The 27,585-nt window shown below is 42.2% G+C and overlaps 4 protein-coding genes across 11 annotated transcripts in view; 3 read left to right on the top strand and 1 right to left on the bottom strand.

The window, feature by feature from the left end:
* The first annotated feature begins 148 nt into the window (after window positions 1–148).
* Window positions 149–5,215, top strand: GstS1 (Glutathione S transferase S1). The gene is made up of 6 exons (XM_017169257.3): window positions 149–276; window positions 502–763; window positions 3,346–3,641; window positions 3,707–3,874; window positions 3,945–4,087; window positions 4,173–5,215. The coding sequence occupies exons 3-6, from the start codon at window positions 3,371–3,373 to the stop codon at window positions 4,338–4,340; spliced, it is 750 nt and encodes a 249-aa protein (XP_017024746.1). The 5' UTR covers window positions 149–276; window positions 502–763; window positions 3,346–3,370; the 3' UTR covers window positions 4,341–5,215.
* Window positions 5,216–5,289: 74 nt separating this feature from the next.
* LOC108076483 (enoyl-CoA hydratase domain-containing protein 3, mitochondrial) lies at window positions 5,290–6,425 on the bottom strand. The gene is made up of 2 exons (XM_017169372.3): window positions 5,882–6,425; window positions 5,290–5,822 (listed from the first exon to the last, which is right to left on the bottom strand). Exons 1-2 carry the CDS (start codon window positions 6,346–6,348, stop codon window positions 5,444–5,446), a joined length of 846 nt encoding a protein of 281 aa, XP_017024861.1. The 5' UTR covers window positions 6,349–6,425; the 3' UTR covers window positions 5,290–5,443.
* Sply (Sphingosine-1-phosphate lyase) lies at window positions 6,403–10,108 on the top strand. Its single transcript, XM_017169371.3, has 6 exons — window positions 6,403–6,531; window positions 6,793–6,956; window positions 8,127–8,788; window positions 8,847–9,295; window positions 9,362–9,508; window positions 9,577–10,108. Exons 2-6 carry the CDS (start codon window positions 6,803–6,805, stop codon window positions 9,800–9,802), a joined length of 1,638 nt encoding a protein of 545 aa, XP_017024860.1. The 5' UTR covers window positions 6,403–6,531; window positions 6,793–6,802; the 3' UTR covers window positions 9,803–10,108.
* Window positions 10,109–11,387: 1,279 nt separating this feature from the next.
* Window positions 11,388–27,585, top strand: part of LOC108076293 (uncharacterized) — a 22,379-nt gene continuing 6,181 nt past the window's right edge. For 3 of the 8 annotated variants that reach the window (XM_070284654.1, XM_070284656.1, XM_070284655.1), the window contains exons 1-2: window positions 23,984–24,638; window positions 27,100–27,491. In XM_070284654.1, the coding sequence (XP_070140755.1) occupies window positions 23,999–24,638; window positions 27,100–27,491 (1,032 nt within the window). In that variant the 5' untranslated portion in view covers window positions 23,984–23,998. Of the gene's footprint in view, window positions 11,745–16,773; window positions 17,500–23,983; window positions 24,639–26,934; window positions 27,036–27,099; window positions 27,492–27,585 lie in introns of those variants that run through there. The other 5 variants (XM_017169064.2, XM_070284658.1, XM_041777187.2 and 2 more) reach the window with 4 other exon arrangements.

The raw sequence follows: 27,585 nt of genomic DNA, 5'->3' as shown, positions 1-27,585 counted from the left end.
CATTTTAATAATAACACCATATTTTCTAATAGAAAATATACTGATTTTAAAATGTCAATTTCTCTGCCAAAAGATTAGTTGGCTGCCAGCTTCACTTCATAGACCAGATCTTCTCTATTTGGATTCCATTGTTTAAACTATCTTTAGAGCAAGCAGTCAACAAGCGTCTCCCACTAAAAGCCCCAGCAAATATTTACTACCTTTTTTTGCTACTATAATTGGTTTATAATTGAACTAAACTTGCGCCTGCCCAGAGAGCGCAAGAGAGAAGCCCAGGTAGAGAGTAATTTTTGAGACTTTTGCTTGCTGGAATGCCAATTTAGGAAGCTCAGCTCGCTAGAATATTGCACTTAATCTATTAAAAGAGCGTAAGAGAAGCAACGGCAGCTTGGCAGCCATAGTGAACCAAATAACTGGTTAAATATGTTAACTAATTCATTAACTGCGTTTCCTTCCAACGCCCACATAGTGCCTCTAACTCACTCTCCCCTTTCTATCCAGTTAACCGGCCGGCTTACACGTACACACCAATACCAGCCTCGGTGAGAGCAGCATATAGGCAAAGTGCGATTGTGGCAGAGAGCGAACTTCATATAAAAGCAGCACGGCGGCCCGAAGAAAGCCACTTACTGTACAATCGTTGCTGCGATCGGTTCAGTGTGTGTGCAAGTGAGGCGGCGTGACCAGCGAGAGCGAGACCGAGAGAGAAAGCTTAATTGGCAAACTGACAGACGGACAGCTGTTTTTTGGAATCTTTCTCGAGGTAAGCTAACTGCATCCTGGAAACAGGAGGTGATCATTACTTGTGGGACCTTCGAAAGTGTTGGAAATAGTACGCATTCAAAAGTGCTTTTTCGAATTTTGAAAGCCTGTTAAAGGCGCTTCCTATATTACTGGAATTCAGTGCAAAAAGTATAGTGCTCTTCAAAAGTGATGTAATTTACGCATTTGGCCAACAACAAACCATAGTCTTTGTCTTGCCAAGAATTGGAAATTGCTTTTTCGAACTTCGGAAACGTAGGCGAATCCGAAATCGGAAAGCAGTTCTAAAATTACACACAATGGCTTTTTGGTTTTTTGGCTTCGGCTTCGATCGTTTGATTGATTTTTGGGTCAATCGATTCGAAACCGAAAAGTTTTGAACTCGTTTTTACAGCCTCGCAGTTCGAGTAGATCACTCGCCTCACTCGCCAGCAAATATGTGAAGGACAACGACGCGAACTCTGCTTCTTCCTTTCTCAGAACCGAATACCGATCAGATCGGCAAAGTTATAGAAAAGATATAGAAACGACCGACGCACCGCCGTCGACTGTGGAGTGCGTGAACGTATTTCGAAGCGTGAGGTACTCGAATCGGAACTATCTCGTGTCTAGTGTGTAATGTGTTTTGGAACCTTCTCTTATCGAAACGCAGGCGGCTTATATAACCCCAATCCGATAATACCTTGCCGAAACAAGAATATAAATTCCAATTGAAAAGAGTCGAGACAAGCAAACAAACAGTAATTTTTCGAACTGATAATGGCCAGTGAACGAATCGAATCGAGACGAGGGGTCTGCGACTTTAAACATTTGAATTCCATCAGTGATAAGCCCGATCGCCTCTAGTTCATCTCTAATCGAAACCCAGACGAAACCTGTCCATATGGCCGCTGGGTGCACGTGAATCCATTTGCTGTCCATCCAGCTGATACCCAAGATTCCCATTGACGCACTTGGGTCCTTGACCCATTGCGACCTCTGACTTTTCCCATGGATCAGATTGGATAATCTCCCATCTAACCTTTCCCACGTTTGAAGTGAAACCATTTTACCTCGATTCTGTAGTGCCAGATCAAAGAGCCAAAATAGATCAGCAAATTGAAATTAAATTAAATCATGACACCGAAAAACACAGACGACACAGACCAAATTAAATTCAATTGAAGCTGTCACGGGGCAACAACAAGTGCGAGGGTAGGAAGGAAGAGAGCGCTCTATAATAGAGCCGAAGAAAAGCAATACGAAAAGTCAAATCGATTGCTGCAATTTGAGACTCTCTCCGAAGAAATCGAAAATTGCAGCGGAAGAGCGACCAATCAGGCATTACTTTTGGGTGGGGGAAAGAAGGGTGAGAATCTTGGTGACTGACTGGGCGCCCTGCCAAAATGTGCCAGCGATGCATGGCAAAAGGCAGAGAGAGAGAGATACGGAGGTACTTTGGCTACATATAATGAACCAAAAACTGGTTTATGTTCCGCTTGGCATCCAATGCAGAAGAAGGATGACGATTTTATCCCTATCCCACGTTTTAACAAGGAAAAAAGTTCACTAACAAAACATTTAACTTTAAAATAACTTACAAACTCATTGGATATGTGTGGGCGGGACCTGAGCTCTCGTTTTTTCAAAAGAAAGCAAACTAGAAACTAATTAGAGCAAGAATTTGAATGGCACTAACTCGTAAAATAATTCTTATATCTGTAATCCTTATATATTTATGGAAACCATAAAGGCAACAACCCAGCAACAATTCGAAATGAACTTTTTGCATGGAAGTGTCGAGTACAATGGAAAGAGGGGCGTTCTTCTCTCGAACCCCTTTCCTCCAGAGCGCCACCCACCTTTGGCGTTTCTTCCAGCAGCGCCAACGCCCTGAAAGATATTGAGACTGACTTTTGCTCGGCTCAGCGAAACAGCGAAAGACAGAAAAGGGGAGAAGTGGTTGTCATGTGCGTGGGTGTGTTGTTGTCTGTGGGACAATCAATGCACTTCCGCTCGGATCTATAGGGAAATACTCTTACAAATAAGTATATGGTTCCCGGTATATATATTGCAGTTTTATGGTAATTATCTTTTCTGTCAGCTCTTGCCTTGGGCGAGCTCGCTTGATTTATTTGCTGGATTCTTGAGCAGAAACCAAATATGGCGAGCAAATAAACAATTGTGCAAAGCAAGCTTATCTCATTGAGATCTGAATTAGAAGATTTGTCGGTTTTCACCAAGGAGAGATACCGGGGGATGGATTCTTCGAGACCTTCTTGGCTGCTTTATCGGACTTGGCAGAATCATATAAGTTGGACGAATCTTTAATTATCCTTATCGCATACGCATAATCTGACCCACTTCAGCAGCAGTTACAAACATTTATCACGTTCCTCTTATCAGCAAAAATGAGACTATCGACTGATAAGACGGGGTTCAAATATCGCAACAAACATAAACAATTACTTGGGGGAAAACGTCGAAAACAATTTCAAACTATTTCGCAATGAAATGAAATTATACTGTCCCACTTATAGATACTTATTTTGGTTCCTTTTGATTGATAATAGTTTATAACCTTGCCCCTTTTGTACCTTGCAGGGAATTGCATTGAGTTAGCGCAGAGATGGCCGATGAAGCACAAGCACCACCAGCGGAGGGCGCACCACCAGCCGAGGGCGAGGCACCACCACCCGCCGAGGGAGCCGAGGGTGCCGTCGAGGGCGGAGAGGCTGCCCCACCGGCAGAGCCCGCCGAGCCGATCAAGCACAGCTACACGCTCTTCTACTTCAACGTGAAGGCGTTGGCCGAGCCACTGCGCTACCTGTTCGCCTACGGTGGCATTGAGTACGAGGATGTCCGTGTCACCCGCGACGAGTGGCCAGCCCTGAAGCCAAGTGAGTGTGACAGACCAGCAGCGGAATTGAAATATCAATAAACGCAATTACCTTTTCTATGATAGCCATGCCCATGGGCCAGATGCCCGTGCTGGAGGTGGACGGCAAGCGTGTGCACCAGAGCATCTCGATGGCTCGATTCCTGGCCAAGACCGTTGGCCTGTGCGGCGCCAATCCGTGGGAGGATCTGCAGGTGGACATCGTGGTGGACACCATTAACGACTTCCGTCTAAGTAGCGAACAATGTGTGCCTCAGTTTCATGTTCAGTGTCCTTGATTAACTCTGGAATTTTTAATGTATAGAAATTGCAGTCGTCTCGTACGAACCGGAGGACGAGATCAAGGAGAAGAAGTTGGTCACCTTGAACCAGGAGGTCATTCCATTCTACCTGGAGAAGCTCGAGCAGACCGTCAAGGACAACGACGGACACTTGGCTCTGGGCAAGGTGAGTGCTTACATTCCTGCAAGAAATAAATTGAAATCAAGTTAAGGTTGATAAATTTAATTTAATTCCTATATTCTGTCCACAGCTGACCTGGGCCGACGTCTACTTCGCAGGCATCACCGACTACATGAACTACATGGTCAAGCGTGACCTGCTGGAACCTTACCCGGCTCTGCGTGGTGTCGTTGATGCCATCAACGCCTTGGAACCCATCAAGGCCTGGATCGAGAAGCGTCCCGTCACCGAGGTTTAAGTTCCGGAATGATGGAGCTACGGGGAGAAGGGAAACCATCAGATATACACCCGAACCCGCACTGCAGACATGAACACCAACCCTTACATCTGTACACACACACACTTTGTTCCTTTTTGCGGGGAGATTCGAGGAGCAGCGGACCTTCGCACGGGGTCATGAACGCCTAGGACGAGTAGGAGAAGTTTAGCACGTGTCACTACTACGGACAAGTCGTATTTAAGTTTATTTTCAAGCCTATATATAATTCTCTTTGCATGGCGCTATATATATATTTCTATTTGGGATCCTCAGCGGATCGCCGTTTGTTTGGTTCTTAAGAAAAACAAATGATGATGATAATACTTATTGCACAGTTTATAATATCCTTTGGCCTACCTTTAGAACATACATTTAGCGCAGCAATGCAGACGCTGACTATAGCTATATATACACAAACTCTACAAGTGGTTCATCTTTTAGGCGTAATTTCTATTATACTTAACTAATTGCAAGGAGCTCAAGAAGAATATTTAAAGCAATTACAAAATTATTTCAATTTTTTGTTCTTATCACACGTTAAAGCGTCGGCCCCAGGAATTTTCTTCGTCTTGTATAGTTTCCCGCTTAAAGTAAACCTCAAGAAAGAAAGACTCAACTCAATAGAACCGGATGCTATTCAAATTAAACCCAAAATCAAAAACAATCGGGAAATGCTGTAACAACAACAGACGTTAACTGCCAAAAATTCAAATGCACTCAAAATCACACATTACATCACATACATTATTCACTTTATTTATGCAAAATTGTAATTGTATTTTTTAAATATTTTCAAACAACACTTTTAAATAAACTAAACACCTAAAAAAGGAATGAGCACTTTTCAAAAGCAAGTCGAAAACTCTTTTTTATTATTATTTTTCCTGTGACAAAAGAGGTAAAGATGGGTAACATTAAGAATTATAGGTTTGGGAGTCGGAAACGCTTTATTATTTTATAACTCAGTTTTGAAAACACTTTTTTTATTAGTCAAAATCATTTAAAAGATAAAAGATAACAACATTTTACACCTATAAATGCACAATTGGTCCGTTTGTTCCAACAACTAAAGCTCCGATTGATCACTCATGTTTCCAGCTGGGCGGCCGCTTCTCAAAGAAGCTAGCAATGCCCTCTTTGGTGTCGTCCAATTGGAAGTTCTCGCACATCTTTGCCTGGGCCGCTACATAGGCTTCCTTCTGGGACAGGGCCAACTGCTTGTAGTAGAACTCCTTGCCCAAAGCAATCACAGCCCTGCTCTTGGCTTTGATGGCGCCAGTAATCTCATCTATTTCCTTATCCAGCTCCTCGGCTGGCACTGCTTTAGTAGCCAATCCAGAGATAAAGGCTTCTTCGCCGCTAATGGGCAGGCCTGTCATCAGCATAAAAGCGGACTTTGGTCGGGACATAATGCGGGCTATGGCCACGCCAGGAGTGGAACAGAAAACTCCCACACCAGCTCTAAAATGGAGGATGAATATGATGGTAAACCGGTTTTAATTGAGAACCTTCAAGCTTACCCAGGCGTGGAGAACTTGCTGGTTTTGGAACAGATGACCATGTCACAGGACACAACAAGTTGACAGCCTGCAGCAGCCGCATAACCATTGACCTTTCCAATCACAGGCACCGGTAGCTTTTGGATGTCATTGATAATGTCGGTGAGCTTCTGGAACACACACGCCTGTATCTTGGGATCGTTGTGGAGCTCCTTGAGATTGTGACCTGCTGACCAGACTTTACCCTGGGCTCCCAACACCACACATCTCAGATCCACACTGTCCTTGTCTTTCAGCAAAGCCTCCTGCAGGGCAGTCATCATCTCCAGGGACAGGGAGTTCAGGGTTTTTGGATGATTCAGCGTTATCTCCCGCACGCCATTCTGCTCCTTGACCAGGACCAGGTCGGTGGCTCCAGTGCTGGCAAAACGAAGGACCTGTTGCCCGACACCTGTTGCATATTTCGAGTTTTGCAAGACACGCAACATTTTGTATTTTGATTTTGTCAAACAGTGTTGGTAAATACCGACGCAAATCAGCTGACAATCGATAAGAGCCAGCTGTTAGTCGATAGACGAGCAACAGTTAAGTGCTAAGCCGCTATGCATTTCTACAATTAAAAGTTGTCCCTGTTTATTCAAAGCTTTCACGCATTTACAGCTGGTTTACAGGTAAGTAACCCGCTCCAGGTGCGTCAATAACCTCTGCCTTTGTTTGTGTATCAGCTGAGCGCAGCGCTAACACAGCGACAGCTCATGTACTTGGGTTAATAAAAGTATTTATGTGACCACTACTACAAGGGCAGAAGTTTATCAGCCGCCAAAGCCATTTGTATTTGTCGCCCCACATTTTGCGCCCCACGGATCAGTTAACGATTCGGAGCGCGCTAGTGCGGAACCCACGAGCACTCTCTATTTCACTCTCCATTCCAGCTGACCCAAGATGCGACCATTTTCCGGCAGCGATTGCTTGAAGCCCGTCACCGAGGGCATCAATCGCGCCTTCGGTGCCAAGGAGCCATGGCAGGTGGCCACCATTACGGCCACCACAGTGCTTGGCGGCGTCTGGCTCTGGACGGTGATTTGCCAGGATGAAAGTGAGTTTTGGAGAAGGTTGTGGGGAATACTACTACTAAAGTGCCAAGTCACCCGGAAAATCAGTCGATTCCTTTTCATTCCAAACCCAAGGCAGGGCTTGTCATAAATCTAAATCCATCAAACTATCTTATCTGTGGTCGCTGGGGCGCGTTCCTTTAGCACCATAAATACAGTCGAGCGTCTTTAAATGTGACTTGATTATTATGATACCACTTGTAGATTTCCATAAAACAAAGATATATGATTGTAATTCAAATATTCTGCAAGAATTTCACTTCATAATGTTTTAATTAACTGCTTAAAATTCCTAAAATCTTCTTAGAGGTTTATAAAATTAGGTATAAAGTAAATATTCCGAGAAAAAACCTTAAAAATAACCCATTAATTGTTTCGTTAAGCAAAAATTCCCTCACCCAAGATTATAAACTTTTCTTAACACACAAAGACCTTTTCTATATGTACTTTGCGCCTTATATAAGCCCAATCGATGCATGCAGCCATGGTGTGCCCTCCACGAACTCTTTTTGAATTTAATCTCCTGCTAAAGATTATGATAGATTAGAGTCGAAATATTTACTCAACAGGCTTGTTGTAGTTAGCAACTCGAAATCGATGTTATATGCAAAGTTCAACAGCCCAAAAACCAAGGGTTTCGATAAGATATAGACATCCCCTACTTCCGAAAAGCTAATAATAGGACTTAAGAATGTTAAGATAGCATAAATGCTTTTTGTATGGCTTAGTTAGAACCGAAACGAATGAAATTCGGTTGCCTTTTCTCCAGAATAACGTTTGACTCACCTATATTGGGTTTTTCCACCGCCGTTTTTTTAAACAAAGAGTTTCCAAAAAGGTGGCCAAAGTAAAAACACGCCATGCTTCATAAAAACCGAATGGTATACCCAATATATCATATATCATGCAACCCATTATCTCTATTATTATTATTCTTTGTGTCGGCGTCTGTCCACCCTAAGATAAGTCTTAATTTTGGGGTTTTATATGCGCCTAGATAATAAATACGGTCTAGCAGACAGACCAAATTTAATTAGCTTTAAAATTAAGCCTTGAACCCGTTAAGTATTCCATTAAAAAGGATCCTTTAGGTAGAAGGTTTCATTTAAGATGTGATTTGGCAAACATTATACCTAATTTCCCCACTATTCCAGGTCTCTACATTCGTGGAAAGCGCCAGTTCTTCAAGTTCGCCAAGAAAATCCCCGCCGTGCGTCGGCAAGTTGAAGCTGAGTTGACCAAAGCCAAGAACGACTTCGAGGCTGAAATCAAGAAGAGCAACGGTCACCTCGCCTACAATGAAACGCTGCCCGAGAAGGGTCTAAGCAAGGAGGAGATCCTCCGTCTGGTGGACGAGCATCTTAAGACCGGTCACTACAACTGGCGGGATGGCCGTGTGTCCGGAGCTGTGTACGGCTACAAGCCTGAGCTGGTGGAACTGGTCACAGAGGTGTACGGCAAGGCATCCTACACGAATCCCCTGCACGCAGATCTCTTCCCGGGCGTCTGCAAGATGGAAGCGGAGGTGGTGCGCATGGCATGCAACCTGTTCCACGGCAACTCCGCCAGCTGCGGCACCATGACCACCGGTGGCACCGAATCCATCGTGATGGCCATGAAGGCGTACAGAGACTATGCTCGTGAGCACAAGGGCATCACCAGGCCCAACATTGTGGTGCCGAAGACGGTGCACGCAGCCTTCGATAAGGGCGGCCAGTACTTCAACATCCATGTGCGCTCCGTGGACGTCGATCCCGAGACCTACGAAGTCGACATTAAGAAGTTCAAGCGCGCCATCAATAGGAACACCATTCTGGTGAGGATTTTCTCTCTGTTCTTAAAAGTTTTAATTACAAATTTAAATATTTTTGCAGTTGGTTGGCTCTGCTCCCAACTTCCCCTATGGTACCATCGATGATATCGAGGCCATTGCCGCTTTGGGCGTGAAGTATGACATTCCCGTTCACGTTGATGCCTGCCTGGGTAGCTTTGTGGTGGCTCTGGTCCGCAATGCCGGCTACAAGCTGCGTCCCTTTGACTTTGCCGTCAAGGGAGTGACCAGTATCTCTGCGGATACCCACAAGTACGGATTTGCACCGAAGGGATCCTCGGTGGTCCTCTACTCGGACAAGAAGTACAAGGATCATCAGTTCACGGTGACCACCGACTGGCCGGGCGGCGTGTACGGTTCCCCCACTGTGAATGGTTCTCGTGCCGGTGGCATCATCGCCGCCTGCTGGGCCACGATGATGAGCTTTGGCTATGATGGTTACTTGGAGGCCACCAAGCGCATTGTGGACACAGCTCGTTACATCGAAAGGGGGTAGGTTTCTGCAGAAATTCTCTCTCAGAAATTCCAGTTGTAATGAATTCTGGTAATAACTTGCAGAGTCCGCGACATCGATGGAATCTTTGTGTTTGGCAAGCCGGCCACATCGGTAATAGCTCTGGGCTCAAATGTTTTTGACATTTTCCGGCTCTCCGACTCGCTGTGCAAACTTGGTTGGAACCTCAACGCCCTGCAGTTCCCCTCCGGGTAAGATGACTCACTTTGAAAAAAAAAAACAAAAAGCCGTTTCTAATCTCTAATAATGCCAATTACAGCATCCACATCTGCGTGACGGACATGCACACTCAGCCCGGTGTGGCGGATAAGTTCATTGCTGATGTCCGCAGCTGCACGGCTGAGATCATGAAGGATCCCGGCCAGCCTGTGGTTGGAAAGATGGCCCTGTACGGCATGGCCCAGAGCATACCTGATCGTTCGGTGATCGGGGAAGTGACTCGCCTGTTCCTGCACTCCATGTACTATACGCCCAGCCAGAAATAGACTCCTTCCGGGCTCACTCCACCTATAACTCAACTACTCCCACCCTTCCGCCGCGGAGCTGAATGCATTTCCTGTGCCGTATTTAATACCAACCCCAAGCAATTTACTCTAGCCTGCAATTAGTGCTGTAATCGAGGGTACAAAAGTCGACTATGGATCTATAAATTCATCATTACAACATTCAACATTCGTCTCTCTAAGTGCTATGTTATGGAAAAGTGTTTATTCTGTGTAACAACTTGCTAGTGAACTAATAAAATAATGTTAATCAAGTTTTGTATGCTCAATTAAAGGATTTCATTTGAATATCTGGGTATTAAAGGTGCCACAGAATTTTCTGCAGATTGTAAATAAATCTAAATGAGGCTTAAAAATATAATGATATTTTTAGGATTTCAAAATATTAGCAAATTCACTCCCTTTCTTAACTTAGAACTGACTTTAAATTGGGATAATTGAATGCCGTCTTTAATTGCCAAACTGCTTCCATTAAAGTACCTCAAATTGATCGACTGCACTTTAATTTATATTTCGTTTACACAGAGCCCGCGAAACTATTAACATTAATTGCTGCCGCTGCGTGGGTCTCCTGCAATCCGGTCTGATCTAATCTGGTTTGGTATTTCTTTTCTTACATTTTGCCACGCGTCGGCGTTATAATTTAGTTGATCTTCGATGCCCACCTGACACTCCCATTTCCTCTCGGCTGCTCTTGTTATTTATGTAAGGCCTTCGCTGGCTTGCTCAAATTATTTCTAATAAATTTCAGTAGCGGAAGCATTTATTATTAAACGGCAGACTTTCTTCGGGGCACGCGTTGCCTGTCGTCATTTGACAAAGTCTGAACAATATTTCAAAGATGCTTTAAAAATAGCCCAAAGAGAGCGAGCAACAAGTGTTCGGACACAAAGGTGACAATCAATTGGTGGCATCCATTTCGGGCCATGACAAAGACGAAACCTGTCACATTAACAGGGCGCCCACGCTCCCTGGACTTCCTTCCCCTGCTTCCTGCCTGCATTGTTTTGGGTTTGTTTTATTTTTTTCATTTTTACCTCTAACCTGGCAGCCAGAAAAATTCGGCTCAAACCGGGTTGCCAAAAAAAAAAAGGTATAAAATAAATACACTTTGCAGTGAGTCGCTACACTGCAAAAACAAAAAAAAAAACCCTGCAAGGTATTATTATTTTTTTATTTTAGAAGTTTGTAACGCTGTTAAGATCATTTCCGGTCCTTTTGATTTAAAATTGGGTTTCCTGTTCCAATTGCCAACTTCAAGGGTATCAAAAATTCGGCTTTCCAAAGTAAGCTTTCTTCCTTTTAAATTAGAAGAAAAAAACACCAATCTTGTACATTCACTTAGGGTATTTAAATATAGCCCTATCAACAAATTTAAAAAATATGTATATATAATTTAATCATCTTTTTTTTTCTGTGCAACGCTAACAGCGCAGTCGCCACCGACGCACCGCTGAGCGAAGGTGGGAGCAGCGCCGCGACGACAGTGGAGCGGCGGCCCAAGTCGGCGGCTCATTCGCTACGCGCTCGCCGAACCGCCGAGACGTTGAATCGCTGCCGCCGCCTTCTTGTCGCGGGTGTGAGAAGTTACCACAAAAATAAAACAAAACACCAAAATATATATAAAAATATTGGGAAGAAAACCTGATTTCTTCTACAAAAAAACAACAAAAAAGTTGCATAAATAAAAGAATTTAACATGCACCTTTTTTTACCGCTGATAAAAGGTTAATCCGCCATTTCCGTTCTCCCCTCGCGAATGCCTGTGCGCTATTGTGATTATGATATGATATGAATGATATGATGAAGTGCAGTAATCCATCGCCAGGTTGTGGCTGTAGTGGCAATTCCCATTGAGTGCACACCTTGCGGAATTTCAATTACTTAGCCGCCGCCACTCGATCCGAAAGGAGCGCACTTCAAGGTAAATTTTAAAACCAGCAAACAAAATACAAGGAAATAGTAACTCGATTCTCGGGCAAATGGAATTTGTTGCTTGAAAAGCGATAAGTTAAATAGGCATATTAATAGCCAATTATTAAATCACCAGTCAGCGACAACATCATCATCATCTTCACAAACTGTTCATTAGCAGGTCTCTCCCAGTCATGTCGATAAGGTAAACACAGGCGAATAGCTCAGAATACATGACTGGAAGAGTAAATAACTGAAAACCCTAGTTATAGGAAAGTAAACAGAACTTGGGGAGTAAACAGAGAAGTGACTCTTGGACTGGAGATCGTAGTGTTTGTAAATGGTATCACCAACCAGAGAGGGGCAAAGGTATTTTAAAGGGGCTTATAAACCTGGTAAATAATATTAATAATTATAATTCCTTGGCCATAAGTAAGCACATTCAATGTGATATATAGCTTATTGATTTTTTAATTAGCTGCTCCACCTTAATATTCAAATTCTAGGCTTCTTAATTAATCTATTCTATTGTCATAATTCTTTTCAACTAATTATATATGCTCGTTATATCAAACTCCTCCTCTAGACAGACTTATCTCAGTCTTATATTTGACTTATATATTGGGAATCAAGTTATCAAATGAATGCGCAAAATATATACAAGAATAAATATTTACTTAGCACTCGTTTTTGAATCCCCACTGACCATTCCATATATCCAAGGCTCTTATTATGTTTACATCTTGATATTCCCTAGCCCAAGATAACGTTCTGCCGTTTCTCTTTCAATTTTTGCCTACTATTATGTTTTTTATCTACCAGATAAGATATCACTGCGCGCATATTTATCTCTAGGTCTTGCTCCACTTTTTTTTTGTTTTTTGCCCACAAAAGAAACTTTTGATTTGGCTTGATTTTTGATGGAAGAGTTCCTTTCCTTTGTCTGGTCAAAAGGAGGAGCAGTGCACCCATTTTGGATCCCTCGTGGCAACCACAAGCCGTGGGCCAATCGTGTGCACTTTTCGCCATGGCAACCTGCCCTGCCAGCCGGTCACAACAAGTCCACCACTCCGGCCGGAGAGTTGTTTGCCAACAAAAACAACAACAATGTGCTTGCTTAGCCCGGGCAACCCCCTGTCCATAGGGACAGGGCCCGGCGAGTGGCCAGCTGGGTGCGGCTTTAATGTCTGGCGTCATGTTACCATTTATAGCCCATGTTTCCCTAGAACTTTCGCTGCTCCTTTCTGTGTTTAATCGATAAAACCCCAAAACGAGTGTTATTTCCCTGGTATTTCCCATTTTCATGGCTGGCCTCTGGCCCTGCTCTCCCCCTCACTCTGTGTGCCATTTGTGAGCTAATTGCAGATCGAGGCTAAGTAACTGATTTTTCAGGGGGAGTGGAAGTGGAATGCCGCACGGGAGGCTTCACTGTGGGGGCGGTGGCTCTGGCAAATGTTTACTGTTTGGTTTGAGCTCGTTAAGTTGACTGTTAATTATCGGTTTTGGAATTTCGCGACGCAGTTTGGCAACGAAAATGAGCGTGGAGTGTGAGTTTACCTGGCAGATGGAATATCTCGCCCAAGATCAACAAGGTGCAAGTCATAAATTTGAAAGTTATGGGGTGTAAGGAAATCCCTTGTTAACTATATAAAGAATAATTTGTAAATAGCAATGAAATATCTATATAAATCGCTCTTTCCGCAAGTCTCAACTTTTCCCTCATAATTAACTAATCAATTTTCCCTTCACTGGCCGCTCTCCTCTTAATATTTTTTTTGGAAAAAAAAACTTAAAAACAAAACGCAAACTTACGAGTCGTATTTCACAGTTGGTAAGCTATTTGCCATGCATATTTGCAACGCTCCAAAAAGCCCAATAAACGGCAATCACAGGAGGCAGCTGGAAAATGCTTTCGCATTGCTTTTATACATAGAGATGGCAAAAGATTTGCATAAAAAGCACATACTTTTACAGATCCAAGCTGATGTGTAAGTGCCCGGCAATTAACATCAAACTCGAGTGCTTTACAGGCGAGTTTATTATTGACAAAGTCCCTCGTTCGTTCTCGGATCTAATTTGAAATTGAGATCCAAACACGCCTCTCTAGAGAAAAAAGCGTCTCGTTTTGTTTCGAGATTCTGGGTAACCTTCGAGTGGAGTGACGACTCGACTGCTGACGACTGCTTCTAAACAGACTCACCAACGAGCTCGAGATGATTGCCAAATGACATCAGCCCCGAGCGGGGCTAACAAAGCGCAAAAACTTGACTCTGACTACGTTTTAACGGCTTTCTTCTCTGACCCTAGCGAAAGCTTAAAAATTGGCAAGGTTTATGCATTAATTATGGCTCACCGCTGATCATCTGCGGTTAATCGATTTCTGGTAATTTGAGTGGAACTTGTTCGCTAATTGTGCGGTTTTGGTTTCGGAGGTGCTGCTAGCTGGCAGGTCTCACCTTCTACCCCCCTTAAGTTACACTCGGATAACTCAACTTGTTAGCTTGTGCTGCTGACAAATTGCCCGACAATGCAGGTGCAGATAAAAAACCACTTTAATTGATTCCACTGAAAGGCAAATACTCATGTCGATCGATTAGCTCAATTATCCATTGATTTTTTAATGCCAATGCAATGCAAATACTAGAGGTGTAATAGGAAAGCCACATAAAATATGGGAATATCTTTATTTACTTGGGTCTGTAGAGTGGTTTTAAGTTAAGAGCACTAGAAATGATAAAATTAAACAAAAATTCTATACTAAAACTTGTCTTATCCTTTGCCCAGCAGTGTAAGTCTCTGTTTACCCATAAAATAAAGGTATTATCTCTTGTGCAAGTGCCCTTTTCAAACAAGAACTGATAAAAAACGAGAAACCAACTGTTACTAACACAAAACACATGTTCGATAAGACCATTCCCCACACCCAGAGCTCTGTGTAAACTGACACCTCTTGGCAGCCAGTTTGGGGAACTCCACATGACCTTCAACTGCAACCAGATAATCCCCCTTATTCTGGGCCACTGTATACGTTACTGTGCCAAATCGAAAGTGATGCAGAGTATATACTCATAGCATGGCATGTGCGTCTGTCACAGACGCTTCTGAAGGTGAGCTTGTCCAAATGGAACGACAACGAGCAATGAATGCTGCTGCACTTGTTGTGCACCCGAGACTTGGCGACTTTTAGGCTCGGAGGCGGCTCGCGACAGCTGTCAATGCTTTGGACAAATTCCAAGCTGGAAACCCGAGACACAGCCTTTGTTTACATTTTGCCCAGCAGCTGGTTCAATGCTCTCGTTCTACTTAGTTTGGATCAAAGCTTGCCACACATGTGCGCTATTTTATCTTCAGGTTATAGTTCAAGAAACTCCCCAAACAGTTTGTCAACATCTTAAGCCGAAATATGCAAGCTTTAAGCTTGAATCTTAAGCGTGGGAGCTGCATATTGAGATTTATATGAAGTAAGATCGAGATAAAGTTCGTCAACGTCTCGGAATGACTCGAGTGGGTGGCGAAAAATGATGATGAATACAGCGACGAAGTCGACGGCGATGATGATGATGCTACGAGAAAATAACGCTGAGATATTAATAAATAAATAAATTAGCTTTATATGGAAACCAGTTTGAAAGAGCCTGTGGTTTTTGGGAACTTATATAGTATAATGCCTCCCCAAACCGCTCTCATCATATGCGCCAGCACGGAGCCCCAAAATAACAGAAATCTCAGCAGCCATTAGTCACTTGATTTTCCGGAGAGTGGATTCAGAGCACGTCCTCCGGCGGCCCTATCCCAATATGGTTCTACAAGTCACTTCATATGCATAACAGAATATCGAATCTGAGAGGGAGCGGCGAGCCTTTCAACTCGAATTATGCACAATAATCTTACATAAATTTAGAGAGGTCTTATCTATGCGTAGAGCCTGTCGAAAACTGGTAAATTGGTTTGGGTTCGAGTGCGGGAGGGAGGAGCGACGGGGCATAAATTAGCTCGGAGCGCACATGTAAAAATCGAAACGAGTTTATTGCTTCAAGTGAACCCAACAATTACCATAATATATCCAGCGACAAACTCGTTCTATTTAGCAGGGTGTCACTAAAGATTTATAGATTCTGTTGTCGCCTAACATAGATATTGACAAGTAACGCCTTAAGATTAGCTTATCGCTCTATAGAGACATCTTCAGAGACCCCCAGAACATTGTTCAGCCGGTCAAGTGTGGGCTGGAAATACAGCGTATTATAATGATTATTAGATTGTTAATGAGTTGACTGTGGCCTTGACTAGTTCCAATGGGTATACGGTTTCCAACTCATTGATTATGGTCATTACGAGCACCGAATAAAGTGCTATATAATTTGATTTTCTGACTCTCCCTCGCAGTCTCTCACACATTATTGTTGTACGAATGAAAAGTTTCTCTCCGCAAGATTTTTGGAACTTGTGGGAGCTATGATACTCACACACAAAAGATCTTCAATTGCTTTTAATGTCCACTTTCATTTTGCAATTAAGAGAGGCTGCGAAAAGTGTACGGTTCTCGCGGTTTCAGTCGCGTTTCAGCTGCGCAACAGCACGCCGGGAGACATCGAAACGAAAGCAAACTTTTTGTTTTTGTGGCAACGGTAATTAATTGGCTTATTAGGAAATCCATTTCAATCGCCCTTACTCTCACCTGTTTTTCTGGAACCCCCTTTGCCATTGCGTGAGCCAAGCCCCAAAAGCAAAACATGCATACATACTTGGCTCGCGAATTGGCAATCTAAGTTTAGACGATTTCATCATATTCTCTGCTTTGCGTATTCGTCAGATACACGCTCTCCTGCAGTCGTTGGCTTTTTGCAAATTAGCTAATATGCGCTTAGCCTGAATTGTGAATGTTTGTTTGCTATTTGGACATTTGTTTTTGGCTTACAATTGTTAGAAGTGGCAGTATTTCCCCCAATATATATGTCTTTCAGGGTACAATTAAGCTCATCTCCCTCAGCAAAAACTCGAGACTTTAAATTCACATCTCACGCTCTGACCTTTTGCAGATACAGATACAACGAACTACGGATAGAAGGAGGAGCAAGGGAAGTGGAAGCCCAATTGCAACTCTCGGATATCCAACAATTGCAGACCCAAAATTATATGCCAGCCACACATATTTCCATAAGCTTTTGGATGGAAACCTGCGAGCTAACAAAGCGAATTTCAAATGTGAACCAATCATAAGAAACAACAAAAACCCAAAACCGAAAATAGCGTGCATGCAAAAAAAAGATATTGTGAAAACAACAAAAGAAACATTAAGCAAAATTATTTCCAAAGCCTTTTTCTATTATTTTTTGAAAGTGCAGTGAAAACGAAATATGATTAATTAATGAATATTAACTAAAGCAAACACACCAACAAACAAACAAAAAAAAAACGGGGAAAAAGTGAGGAAAAAACTTGCATGTAAAGCGAAAGAGTTTGGCGCGCTTTTAAACGCCGGCAACTAAAGACGCGCTCGCGTTTTGTTACATTACGGAAGACGTCCGACCGACCGATCGACCGACCGTCCGTTAGTCAAAATTAAAAGCAAGTTCGTTGCATAAATTTTGCCAGTGCCTGTGTCTGTTTATGTGAAGAAAATATGGCCACTTCGGAGCATAGCCGGAGGCCTCTGGAGCCGATCTTCATAGCCACACCGCCGCATACTCCGCTGCTGCATCATAATTCGATAACGCGCACCACAACACCTCGTGAGATGCCCACGATGTATCACTTTGATTTTGGTAAGTCATCAGGTTGTACACCGCAGAAAAAAAGAAGAGGTTTTTCGTATTAGTTTCTGCTTGGTTGAGGTTTTCTTAAGATACTTTTAACTATTAACAAGCTATATAGAAAGGCTTTAACATGCATTTTTGGCTCAATTTCGTAAAGTTTTTTCTAAACCTCTTCTATGTTTCGATTAGTAGAGACTGTGGCATGTATCTTCGACTCACTTTCGTTGAGATTTTGTAAGCCACTTCGAACTATCCTTTAGTGCAGACTTTAAAATCCATATTCGACTCTTTTGTAGAGGCTTCGGGATGCTTCTTCAGATCGTTTTCATTAGAGTAGAGGCAAGTAGAGGCTTCTGCATGCTTCTTTGACTCACTTTGAACTATCCTTTAGTTTAGATTTCAAAATGCATTTTCGACTCTTTTATAAAGGCTTCGCCATGCTTCTTCGGGTTGTTTTCATTAAATTTATATCAAAAGGCTTCACAGATACTAGTAGAGCACTCACTTTCGTTGAGTTTTATTTATAATTATGTTTTAGTGCAGACTTTATAACTTTGCTCGTTTTTATAAAGTATAATTTAGTATTGGCTTCAACCTGAATCTTTGGCTATATTTTTTGCAAACATGCCTCTAATTTGGGGTTTTGTTTCCCACTAAAAACATGTGATTAAGAGTGCTGATCTCTAAGATAAAGTATCTATTAATCCCATATCCATTGCATCAACCAGCTTTAGTTTTTCTATTAATTTAAGTTAAACTTAAAGCCCATTAAATGTGCTTAAAACTGTAAACAAACCTACAGTTAAGAGCTTATCGTTCAATCTTTAGTTTTGAGGGGGAAAAAATGCATACAAAGTGCGGCTAATTGGAAATACTCAAATATTCAAGCTTCAACTTCCGCGCAGGCGCACAAAATCTCTCTCCGAAAAATAAAAACACTTGGCATGCAGCCCCAGGCACAGAAACTCCAGCTGTGTTGGAGGAAGTGTTTAGGAAACCACTTAAAGCCAATAAACCACCGCAGCTGGGAGGGCAGCGAGGGGGATTTGAATTTATAATGAATTCAATAAGCCATGAAGTCACTTTATGACCAAGTAAACACGATATTGATGTTGTATTGAGAATAGAAAACCCATAAAATATGCATATATGTAAGAGCGTAAAGCATTTTAAGGGAATTAAGAAACGGATATAGAAAATGTCAAGAAATATACAATAAAAAATACTTTAAATTGTTTAGAAAACTTGAAAAATACATTCCAAGCAGAAAAACTTTATAAAAACAGAATCGTAAAACATTTTAATGGCCATTTTAAAATAAACGGATATGACAGACACTTTAAAGTTCCAATAAAAACTACAAACTAAACAAGCTACGCTCTGCTCAATAAAAGAAAACAATACCAAGCTTGCATATATCAAGACCCCAGCTTTCTATCAGTCAAAGATGACATCAGTCATTATTGCAAATAATATATATAGAATGTATTGCAAAAAAACGTAAAAACGAAAACGTGGAAGGCATTTCAACAACTGAAACTCACAAAAATACAAATAACACAAAAAAAGAAGCCAAGCAACTGACATATCTATGTCAATTTCCATTTGCAGTAAACGGCAAAAGAACCCAAAAAAGACTGAAAATACATAAGTTTTAATTAAATTAAAGACAAGCCCAAAACGAGAAATTCAGGTAAATTTTTTTTTTATTTGCGCAGCAATCAAGAATAATTCAATTAGAGATGTGACAGAAACAAAAGGCTTAAGTCGCGCTTATAGCCCATATTTATAGGGGAGATAAATATGCCAGCGGCTTGACAGAAATCGGGCGTTTCTGCCTTTAAGCCATGTCAGTCACGTCTGGCCGGCAGTTCTGCGTGCCAGTTTTAACAAGTCTCCCCACCCGACCCGATAATGCTAATAAATAAGTACAGAAAAACTATTCCATTGTCACCCGGCCAAGTGTGTATAGATATGGCTTAAACGATCGCCATGTGGCGGCTTCTGACCCACTTCCCTCGGCCCACTCGAAGCTGACTTCCCTCTCGCGGCTAATCCGTTGGATTTCCTTGACATTGAACCACATTTAGTGCTGCCGCTTGTTTACAAGTTTTGATACAAAAAAAAAGCATAGAATCCACCAAAATCAAAAATTCCAACCAGTTTTTGGCTTTGGCAAACCCGTTTTCAATATCTTTTGCAAGTCATTTCTCTGTGTGTGTTAGGGATGAGTTCTCCGATCGACAAATTTGTCATTGATGAATTGCAGTTTCGCAATTAAATGTCCAATTGAAATCAAGATTTATGGTCGAAAATTATTTGCTATTTGAAAATCAACAAAAAGCTGAAAAAAGCCGCCAATTGCGGAAAGCTGCCAAAAAAAGCTTTGCCAATAAGCAGCTACCAGTATTGCCGTGCTGAAGGCGAGCTACTACTTTTTTGGTTTTTATTAATTTAATAGATTTAAGTTGTTGGGAAATTAAATACTATGAAATTCCTAGTAAATTATGTATTAAATGATTTTTACATTTTTAAGGTGTCCTTCAAATTGGAGGCTATTTATAAGTTTATTTCAAATTTTAACCCACTGAAATTAACTGTTTATATTCCGCATAAAAATATAAAAAGTTTAATTATAAATCTAGCTTTTAAAACACAAATGAATTCAAATAAAATAACACCTTAAACATTTAATGGTTTAATCCCCTCACAAATTGAATCGCTAATCGTTTGGCTTCGCCCATCGATCGATTTGTGCTCCAAATCCAATTGAAAATTACCTACCTCAATTAACAGCCTAATTCTACTCACACTTCCCACACACACAAAATAAGAAAAACAACACAAATAATAAAAAATGCAAAACAAAAGATTGAAACAAACACATCAAATCGTATTGGATTTTTTCACACTTTCTAAAAAGCAATCAGCCACTGCGCCACACAACAAACAAATCAACTTCAATTTGTTGCAACAACATCGAACTCATTCAGTTACAAACAGAACCGAAGACAGAAATACAAAAAAATGCCGAAAAAAATCGAAAATGAAAATCGAGGGAAAATTGTGCAATCTGCAAAATGCGTTCGATGGAAACAAACACAAACAGAAAACAAAAAACATCCATCGAAATTTGTTTTGTCGGGAGCGCCAATGAACTGAAATGGTTTCATTAGATAGATGATCGGAGGGGCGAGGGATGGAGGGAGTAGGTCCACAGACGACTGACGACGACCGGAGGAAATAGAACTTAATTAGTGGAAAATACGACGGCCTTATGTTGTTGTTGATACGCCAAGTGTGTGTGTGCTTTTGTAGGGCGAGGGAAGTTAGCTCTAAATGAGAGGGGCCAGGTGTGAAGGTACTTCTCCTAAAGGGGCCACTGAAATGTCACCAAGTGCAGACCTCGGATGCACAAGGATAATATTTATAGATCTATTAGATTTTCTAGATATATCAGAGAGGAGATTTTGAAGTTGAAAGCATTTATTATTTATTATGTTATTATAAGAGAATTTTTAGAAGAAATAATATCAGGATATTCCTTACTCAATTCCCTCATTTTCAGTAATTATCCTTAAGATATTCATTTCTCAACTTCTCCCCATTATCCCCAATTTCCAACAGTGTATAGAAAACATTAAATTTGAAGTTCTCTTTTTGAATATATAGTTTTTCGGTCGTGTCGCCGCCTTGCCCCCAAAATGCCATCTACACATCATCTAGAACTTTGACTATTTATACGCACGCGCCCCTTTTATATGTACCTACTTCCTGAGGGCGCTTGTGCTGCGACGGCACCGTGAAAATCGGAAAAGTCAAAATCGCCAGAGCGAGATATATGCAGTCAGCAGATCCACAGCCTCATCCATATGCAACTGCAACAGAATTTTCTATTTTTGTTTGGCGCTCTCGAAGCGTGACAATTATAAGAGATTATCCAAGACTCAAAGTTGCGACGCGTGGGCGACCACAAACGATGCCGCCTGCACCCCAAAAACCACCACCCACCTCCACCCCAGAGAAAGGAAGCGTTGTTGGTTCGATAAATAAGATATAAATATCAAAACTAGGGAATGGGCAGGCAGCTACGTTGGCTCAAGTTCATGACTCTCTGCTTTGCTTTTGGCACGTGCAAATAAATATCAAAGTTTTTGGCTTGCATAAGCGGTGAGCTCCATGGTTCCCGCTGACGTCACACATCTGACTTGGATCTCGGGACGGATGCTGCAATATATATACCATGATTTACAGCGTCAACAAATGGGGATCGTTTGTGCCGGCCCGAGATGCTCAAAAGTGCATTCGCATTTCAATTAAAAACAGAAACGAAACGCGATGTGGAAGAGGAGACGATGGCGACGACGATGATGACGACGACGAATAAGGCAAAGCTGACGTAGGCGAAACACGAATATGGAATGCACTGCCATGGAGTGATCACCTTAAGCAGCCTGACATGGGGTTAACTACAAAACATAATCTAGCATAAACTATTGGGATAAAATAGAGAGATTTTAATCAAGATTGATAGATTTGAAACCTAAATTTAAGATAAATAATTAACTATTTAAATATTAAAGCTACCATTAAACCATTAATTTTAATTTTAAATATTTTTTTATTTAGTTTATAAGTTTATGAGTGACTTGGAATATTTGTGTTAAATTTCAAAGCGTTTTTATACCCTTGCAGGGTATTATAATTTCAGTCAGAAGTTTGCAACGCAGTGAAGGAGACCTTTCCGACCCCATAAACCATATATATTCTTGATCAGCATTAACATGCGAATTTTTCTAGTCATGTCCGGAAGAAATCGATTTTTTGGCCATTTTTGCGAAATTTGATAAGGGGTTACATCATTAAAATTAGCAAAAATGGCCAAAAATTTTGATTTTTTAAAATTTTAAATTTGGTATGCAGTTTTTTTAAATTAATAAAAACTAACACAAAACTGCTTTCCGAATCGAAATTAATGCATTTTTGGCTTAGTTATGATATATTTTAATTGTTACCTGCAAGGATATACAAACATTGGCTAGCCAAAGTTAGCTTTCTTTCTTGTTTTAACATAAAAAAAGTAAATTATAGAGAACTAATTTTAAATAACAATAAGTAATAGTTCAAAACAAAACTATAGCAGTTCTTTACTCCCTTACATAATCACATTCCCTAATAATTTTGTAAGCAGATCTTCCCGTGGTCTAAGAACCTAATTTTCCAACTCAGTTACCTAGCTGTGATGCCCCTGATTTATATAAAAAGTCGAGCAATTGTGCCTCCAACTCTGTAGCCAGCTGTTTATTTATGTGAAGCGCCTGCAACACTCTTAATGTTGCTGAGGTCGCGCAAATGTTGCCGATCGCTGCTGCAACTGCTGCTGCTGCAGTTGCAACTCCAACTGCGTCCACCTTTTTTGGCACACTTATGCAACAACAGCGGGTAGTGGCTGCAGTAAGTGGATGGTTTTCATGCACCAAAAGTGGACATAATTGCACATGTGTGTGGGGGCTGGCTACACCCAGACGTGGTCGTGGTCCCGATTCCCCATTAGCCAGGAAATGGGCGCTCTTTGAAGTCGCTGCTTAACTCATCTGATTGACTGACTGATGGCCCGCAACAAAGATTTCAACCAGCTGAGATTTCAATTTAGAAATAGAGAATTGGGAGTCGTCATTCTGCCAGAGGAGAGCGGTGAATGAATGATGTCTAAGCAGCCAAGGGTTCAGCAACATTTGACGTTGCCAGCAGTGGCAAAGCGACGGCAATGGCGGCGGCTTTAAATAAATCAGCCGTAAAGACAGGCGAAGGGAAAGCCACTAGCCCACGGAAAGAAAAGTCATTTAAAAGAAATTAAATAAAAGAAATCAAGCCTTAAGTCAGAAAGGTCCTACAAAACACATTGTATTCTTGTTTTTCTTGTCTTCAACCAGATCTTTGTGTTTTATTTGGCCCAAACTCGCACTCTTGTCTTGTGTCTATAAGAAACAATGCATAAAAAATACAAATTATCATCTTTAAAATCCAATTTAGCTAATTAAAATTAAACCCCATTTAAAAAAAGCTTATACAACACCCTGACACTCTGATAACCATTTAAAATCGCTCACATTTTTTGTTCTGTGTGCCCACAACTGAAATCCGTTGAGAGCGAGGGAGTCGGAACAGAATCGTGGCCTTTGTTGATGGCTATAGCAAGAGCAACAGCAACAGCAACAGCAACAGCTACACCCACACCCAGGCCAAAACTGGAGTGCAACTATTTTTAATTCCATGCAAAATGCGCACGGGCAGGCAACATGTTGCCGCTGTGGCTAGAGCCTAGAGCTTTGTCTCGAATGTTGCTGGCGGGTGTTGCCAGTCGCTGCTAGTAGCTCAGTTGAGTACGAGAAGCCGGCGCGCGAAGTTCAACCGAAAGCGAGTTGGTGCGCAGTGTGTGCCTGAAATGCATTTAAAAATAAGTGAATAAAACCGAAAACGAAAACGAAGAAGGGATAAAGGCCTCAAGATGAGCAAGAAAATGTGGAATAAGATTTTCAAATCCAAATCGCAGAAGCCGCAGCAGCCGTTGGCGAAAATCAACAAGCGGCATAGCCGGGGCATCTACGAGGAGTACCAGCAATTAAATGATCTGCTGGCCGGTGAAAAGGCGCAGCTGAATTTCAGCGATCAGGGCCAAAACGAAAAGGAAAATGAGCATGGAAATGGAAATGGCAATGGCTGTGGAAATGGGAATGGCAGCATTAACGTTTTCGAGCAGCAGCCGCGGCAAAGTTCTTTCAACTCGCTGGAGTTTAGTGAGGCGCATCAGCAGCAGCTACTGCAGCAGCAGCAATATCAGCAATCTTCACAGCAGCAGCATCAGCAACAGCAACAGCTGTCCACATTTTCGCGCGTTCGCAACACATTTTCCCTCAGGCGCGGCAACAACAAGAAACAGCTGCTTAATGCCAAGTCAAGTGAGTCGGCCACGCCCTCCGAAATGGGCGCAGCAACAGCAATAAATGCAACAACGGCAGCAACATTAACAAATCAATCAATGCAACGCGTCTTAATCGTTGTCAATAAGATCGATGTGGCCACTAACCATCAAACTAACCATTTGCATGCAACTCCAACAGCAACAGCAACGACAGCAGTTAAATCAAGTAATTTTCAATGCAAATTAACAACTAATTGATCTGTTAAGTGAACCATTTACCTGTGTGGTGAAAGCCAACTCCAGCATCTGTTTGTGTTCCCATTGTTTAATCTCTGCCAGCATTTCTGGTGACCCCTTAGCTGACTCCTTTTGCTTATCAGTCCCAGTTTAAAGCTATCAAATGATGTCACCTTAGGTTTGTTTGAGTGAAACTGAAATCGAGGAGCTTTGATTAATGGGGAGCAACGAAAAAATAACATTGTTTTGCCATTGGAAATATGTATATTCTTGGTTTAATCGAATTGAATGTTGATTTTAGGGAAAACTTAGGGAAATTCCTATAAAATATCCTACATTTGATTAATACATATTGATTTCTACACTGTTTTTCATTTGTTTACTCGATAATCCATATCATATTCACATTTTTTAGCACTAATTGCTTTGATTATTTTAAATTACAGATTCTATATAATGCAATATATCTTGTATTACAACTGTTTATTTATAAACTTTTCTAGAACTTCGAAATCCATTGTTTATTTAGGTGTAAACAAGTTTGGTTCCCAACACTTGCCCAATACGAGGCGAGGTGACCAGTACTGGGTTTTAATTTCCATGCCAGTTCCGCGCTCAGGTGTCAAAGAGTTGAGAGTTCAGAGCGTAGCCGAGAACCTGAAACCTTGTTGTCTGGGAACTGGGGGAAACTGTTTGTATTACGCTTTTACCATATTGCACACATCGCAACACACACACATTTATGGGCCCACAGAAGACTTAAGTGGCTTATGGAGCTTGCCCAACCAAACACAACAGCTAGCCAACAATAAAGACCACAAAACTATAGACTAGACGCCACCAACTAACAAAATCCCAATATGGTTCCAGGGGCGGAGGCAGGGGCAGGGTCTGGGATTGTGCAAGCAGGAACATCATATTCGTACTAGATTCAAAGTGGCATTCATCACCCGCCTGAATGGCTTTCAACTTTTGATCTAGTAAACTCTTGACCATCTCAAGATCCCTTCGCTGTGAGGAGATCTGCTAACGATCCGATTGGACGTGGAGGCCCTGCTGTTGTTATTTTTAAAGATCTCAAGTGGCATTACGTACATAATGCATGTGCATATCTCATATTCAGAGCATCATTAGCACAAGACAGATGATAGATACATAGATACAGACTAATATGTGTGGATAGTCCAACTCACCCACTTCCCAGCGCGTTGTATGTTACATTCGCGTCTGAATAATATGCGTAACACGGCTTTGCATTGATTTAAATGGAAATGAGACAGCAGGGCCCTCAAGATGTTGCGGAAATTCTGCCACTCTCTTGCCTCTTGCCTGTGCGTGTGGTTGATTGATGTAATCGCCATCCAACTGCCAGTTCGCGGGTGCTGGGCTCCGCATTATAATTGGATTTCCTTCGTCTCTGTGATTAGTGGCCCGCCTTCACTCCATTGATGGTTCAACTAGCTCTCCATATGCTGCCAGTGTTCTGCTTCTAATTATTATTTCTCATTGCCTACACGATGTAGCGGGCGAATGGCTTTTGCACAAAGAATTAAAGAATTGTTATACACTTAGCTTCGGCTTTCGATAACGATAGGCAAGATCCTGCTTGATTAGTATTGCAAAACGGAAATGGCAAGGCTCTGTTATCGATGCCTTAAAAATAGTTTTCCAGCACTAAAGATATTTCGATAACTTAATCGTTAAATTTAAATTAAAATTTGAACAATAAGAAAATAGATCAATGAATCAAGTGCCGAAGACGTGGGCAGACATCGAGAACCACCTGCCAACCGATGGAGCCTCGACATTTGCTCTTCGAGAGGCAATCCCCGCCCACGGGCCGAATGCAGAGCACAAAATAATAAGCGTTTTTGGCGGGGACCAGATGCCTGATTTGGACACAACTACATTTCAGCAGACTCCGAGCCCAGCAGATAAATAACAATTTATAGGCTGATCGCCAAAGAAGATCCGTAATAATAGCAATAAATTATTTTGGGGCTGGGACCCGGGACCCGCTGCTCCATTGTCTTTCCGATTTTGGGGAATTTATTAGTGGAACCAGACAATTTGTCGCCCCAAAAAGAAAACACAATCGACCATGAATCTGCCAGCGAGTGCGGAGCATTTCACTTGGCCGCCAGCCATTTTCACTGGGAAAGTGACAGGGCTTTTCCTTGGAGCTCGCACTTTCCCTCCAGAGTCTAGACTTCAAGCCAAGCCCTTTGGATGTGACTGGGATTCGTTGTGCCCCCAGCTAGCTGGGTGATCTGTGAGCTGATTTTTAAACACTTTGTCGAACCAATCCGAACCGAAATGACTCCCAGTTTGCTGCTCCTGTCTGTTTTGTTTTTTCACTAACATTCCCCCGACAAGCTCGTCGAAGGTGTAACTGAAACCCCAAAAATTTATATTAAAATCTCAATTTTTCCCCCGTCCATCTCGCGCAGCAACGAACACCGCCACCATGGATTCCGGCGTGGAAGACTCTATGCAGGGCGCGGATACGGATCCGCTGCCTCCGCCGCCGCCACCACTTACAACTGGATCACCGCTCCCGATTCCGGAACATGCGCCCCCCCAGAGCAGCGGCGACCTGACCCCATGTCCCTGCTGCAGCCGCACCTTCAACCTGGATGCCCTGCGCAAGCACATCGTGATCTGCGAGAAAACCTCCAAGAAGCGCAAGGTCTTCGACTCGTCCCGCCAACGCCGCGATGGCACTGCGCTCTCCACCTATGTGTTGCCCAAGAACTTTGGCCTTCCCAATGCTGAACGCACGGTAGGAGTTCCAGTTCCGCCGGCTCCAGTGAGCACAGCAGCAGTCGCCGCTCCAGCAGAAGTGAGTTTTCTGAATAGCGTTTTCAGGTTTTGATTCGCTTAGACTTATACGTGTAATCTTGGAACCCCTTCTTTTCTCAACATTACCCCTTGCA

This window comes from Drosophila kikkawai, chromosome 2R (assembly GCF_030179895.1).
Source record: "Drosophila kikkawai strain 14028-0561.14 chromosome 2R, DkikHiC1v2, whole genome shotgun sequence".
Classification (NCBI taxonomy): Eukaryota; Metazoa; Arthropoda; class Insecta; order Diptera; family Drosophilidae; genus Drosophila; species Drosophila kikkawai.
The sequence above is the reverse complement of the archived record's forward strand: the minus strand, read 5'-3'. Positions and strand labels throughout refer to the sequence as shown.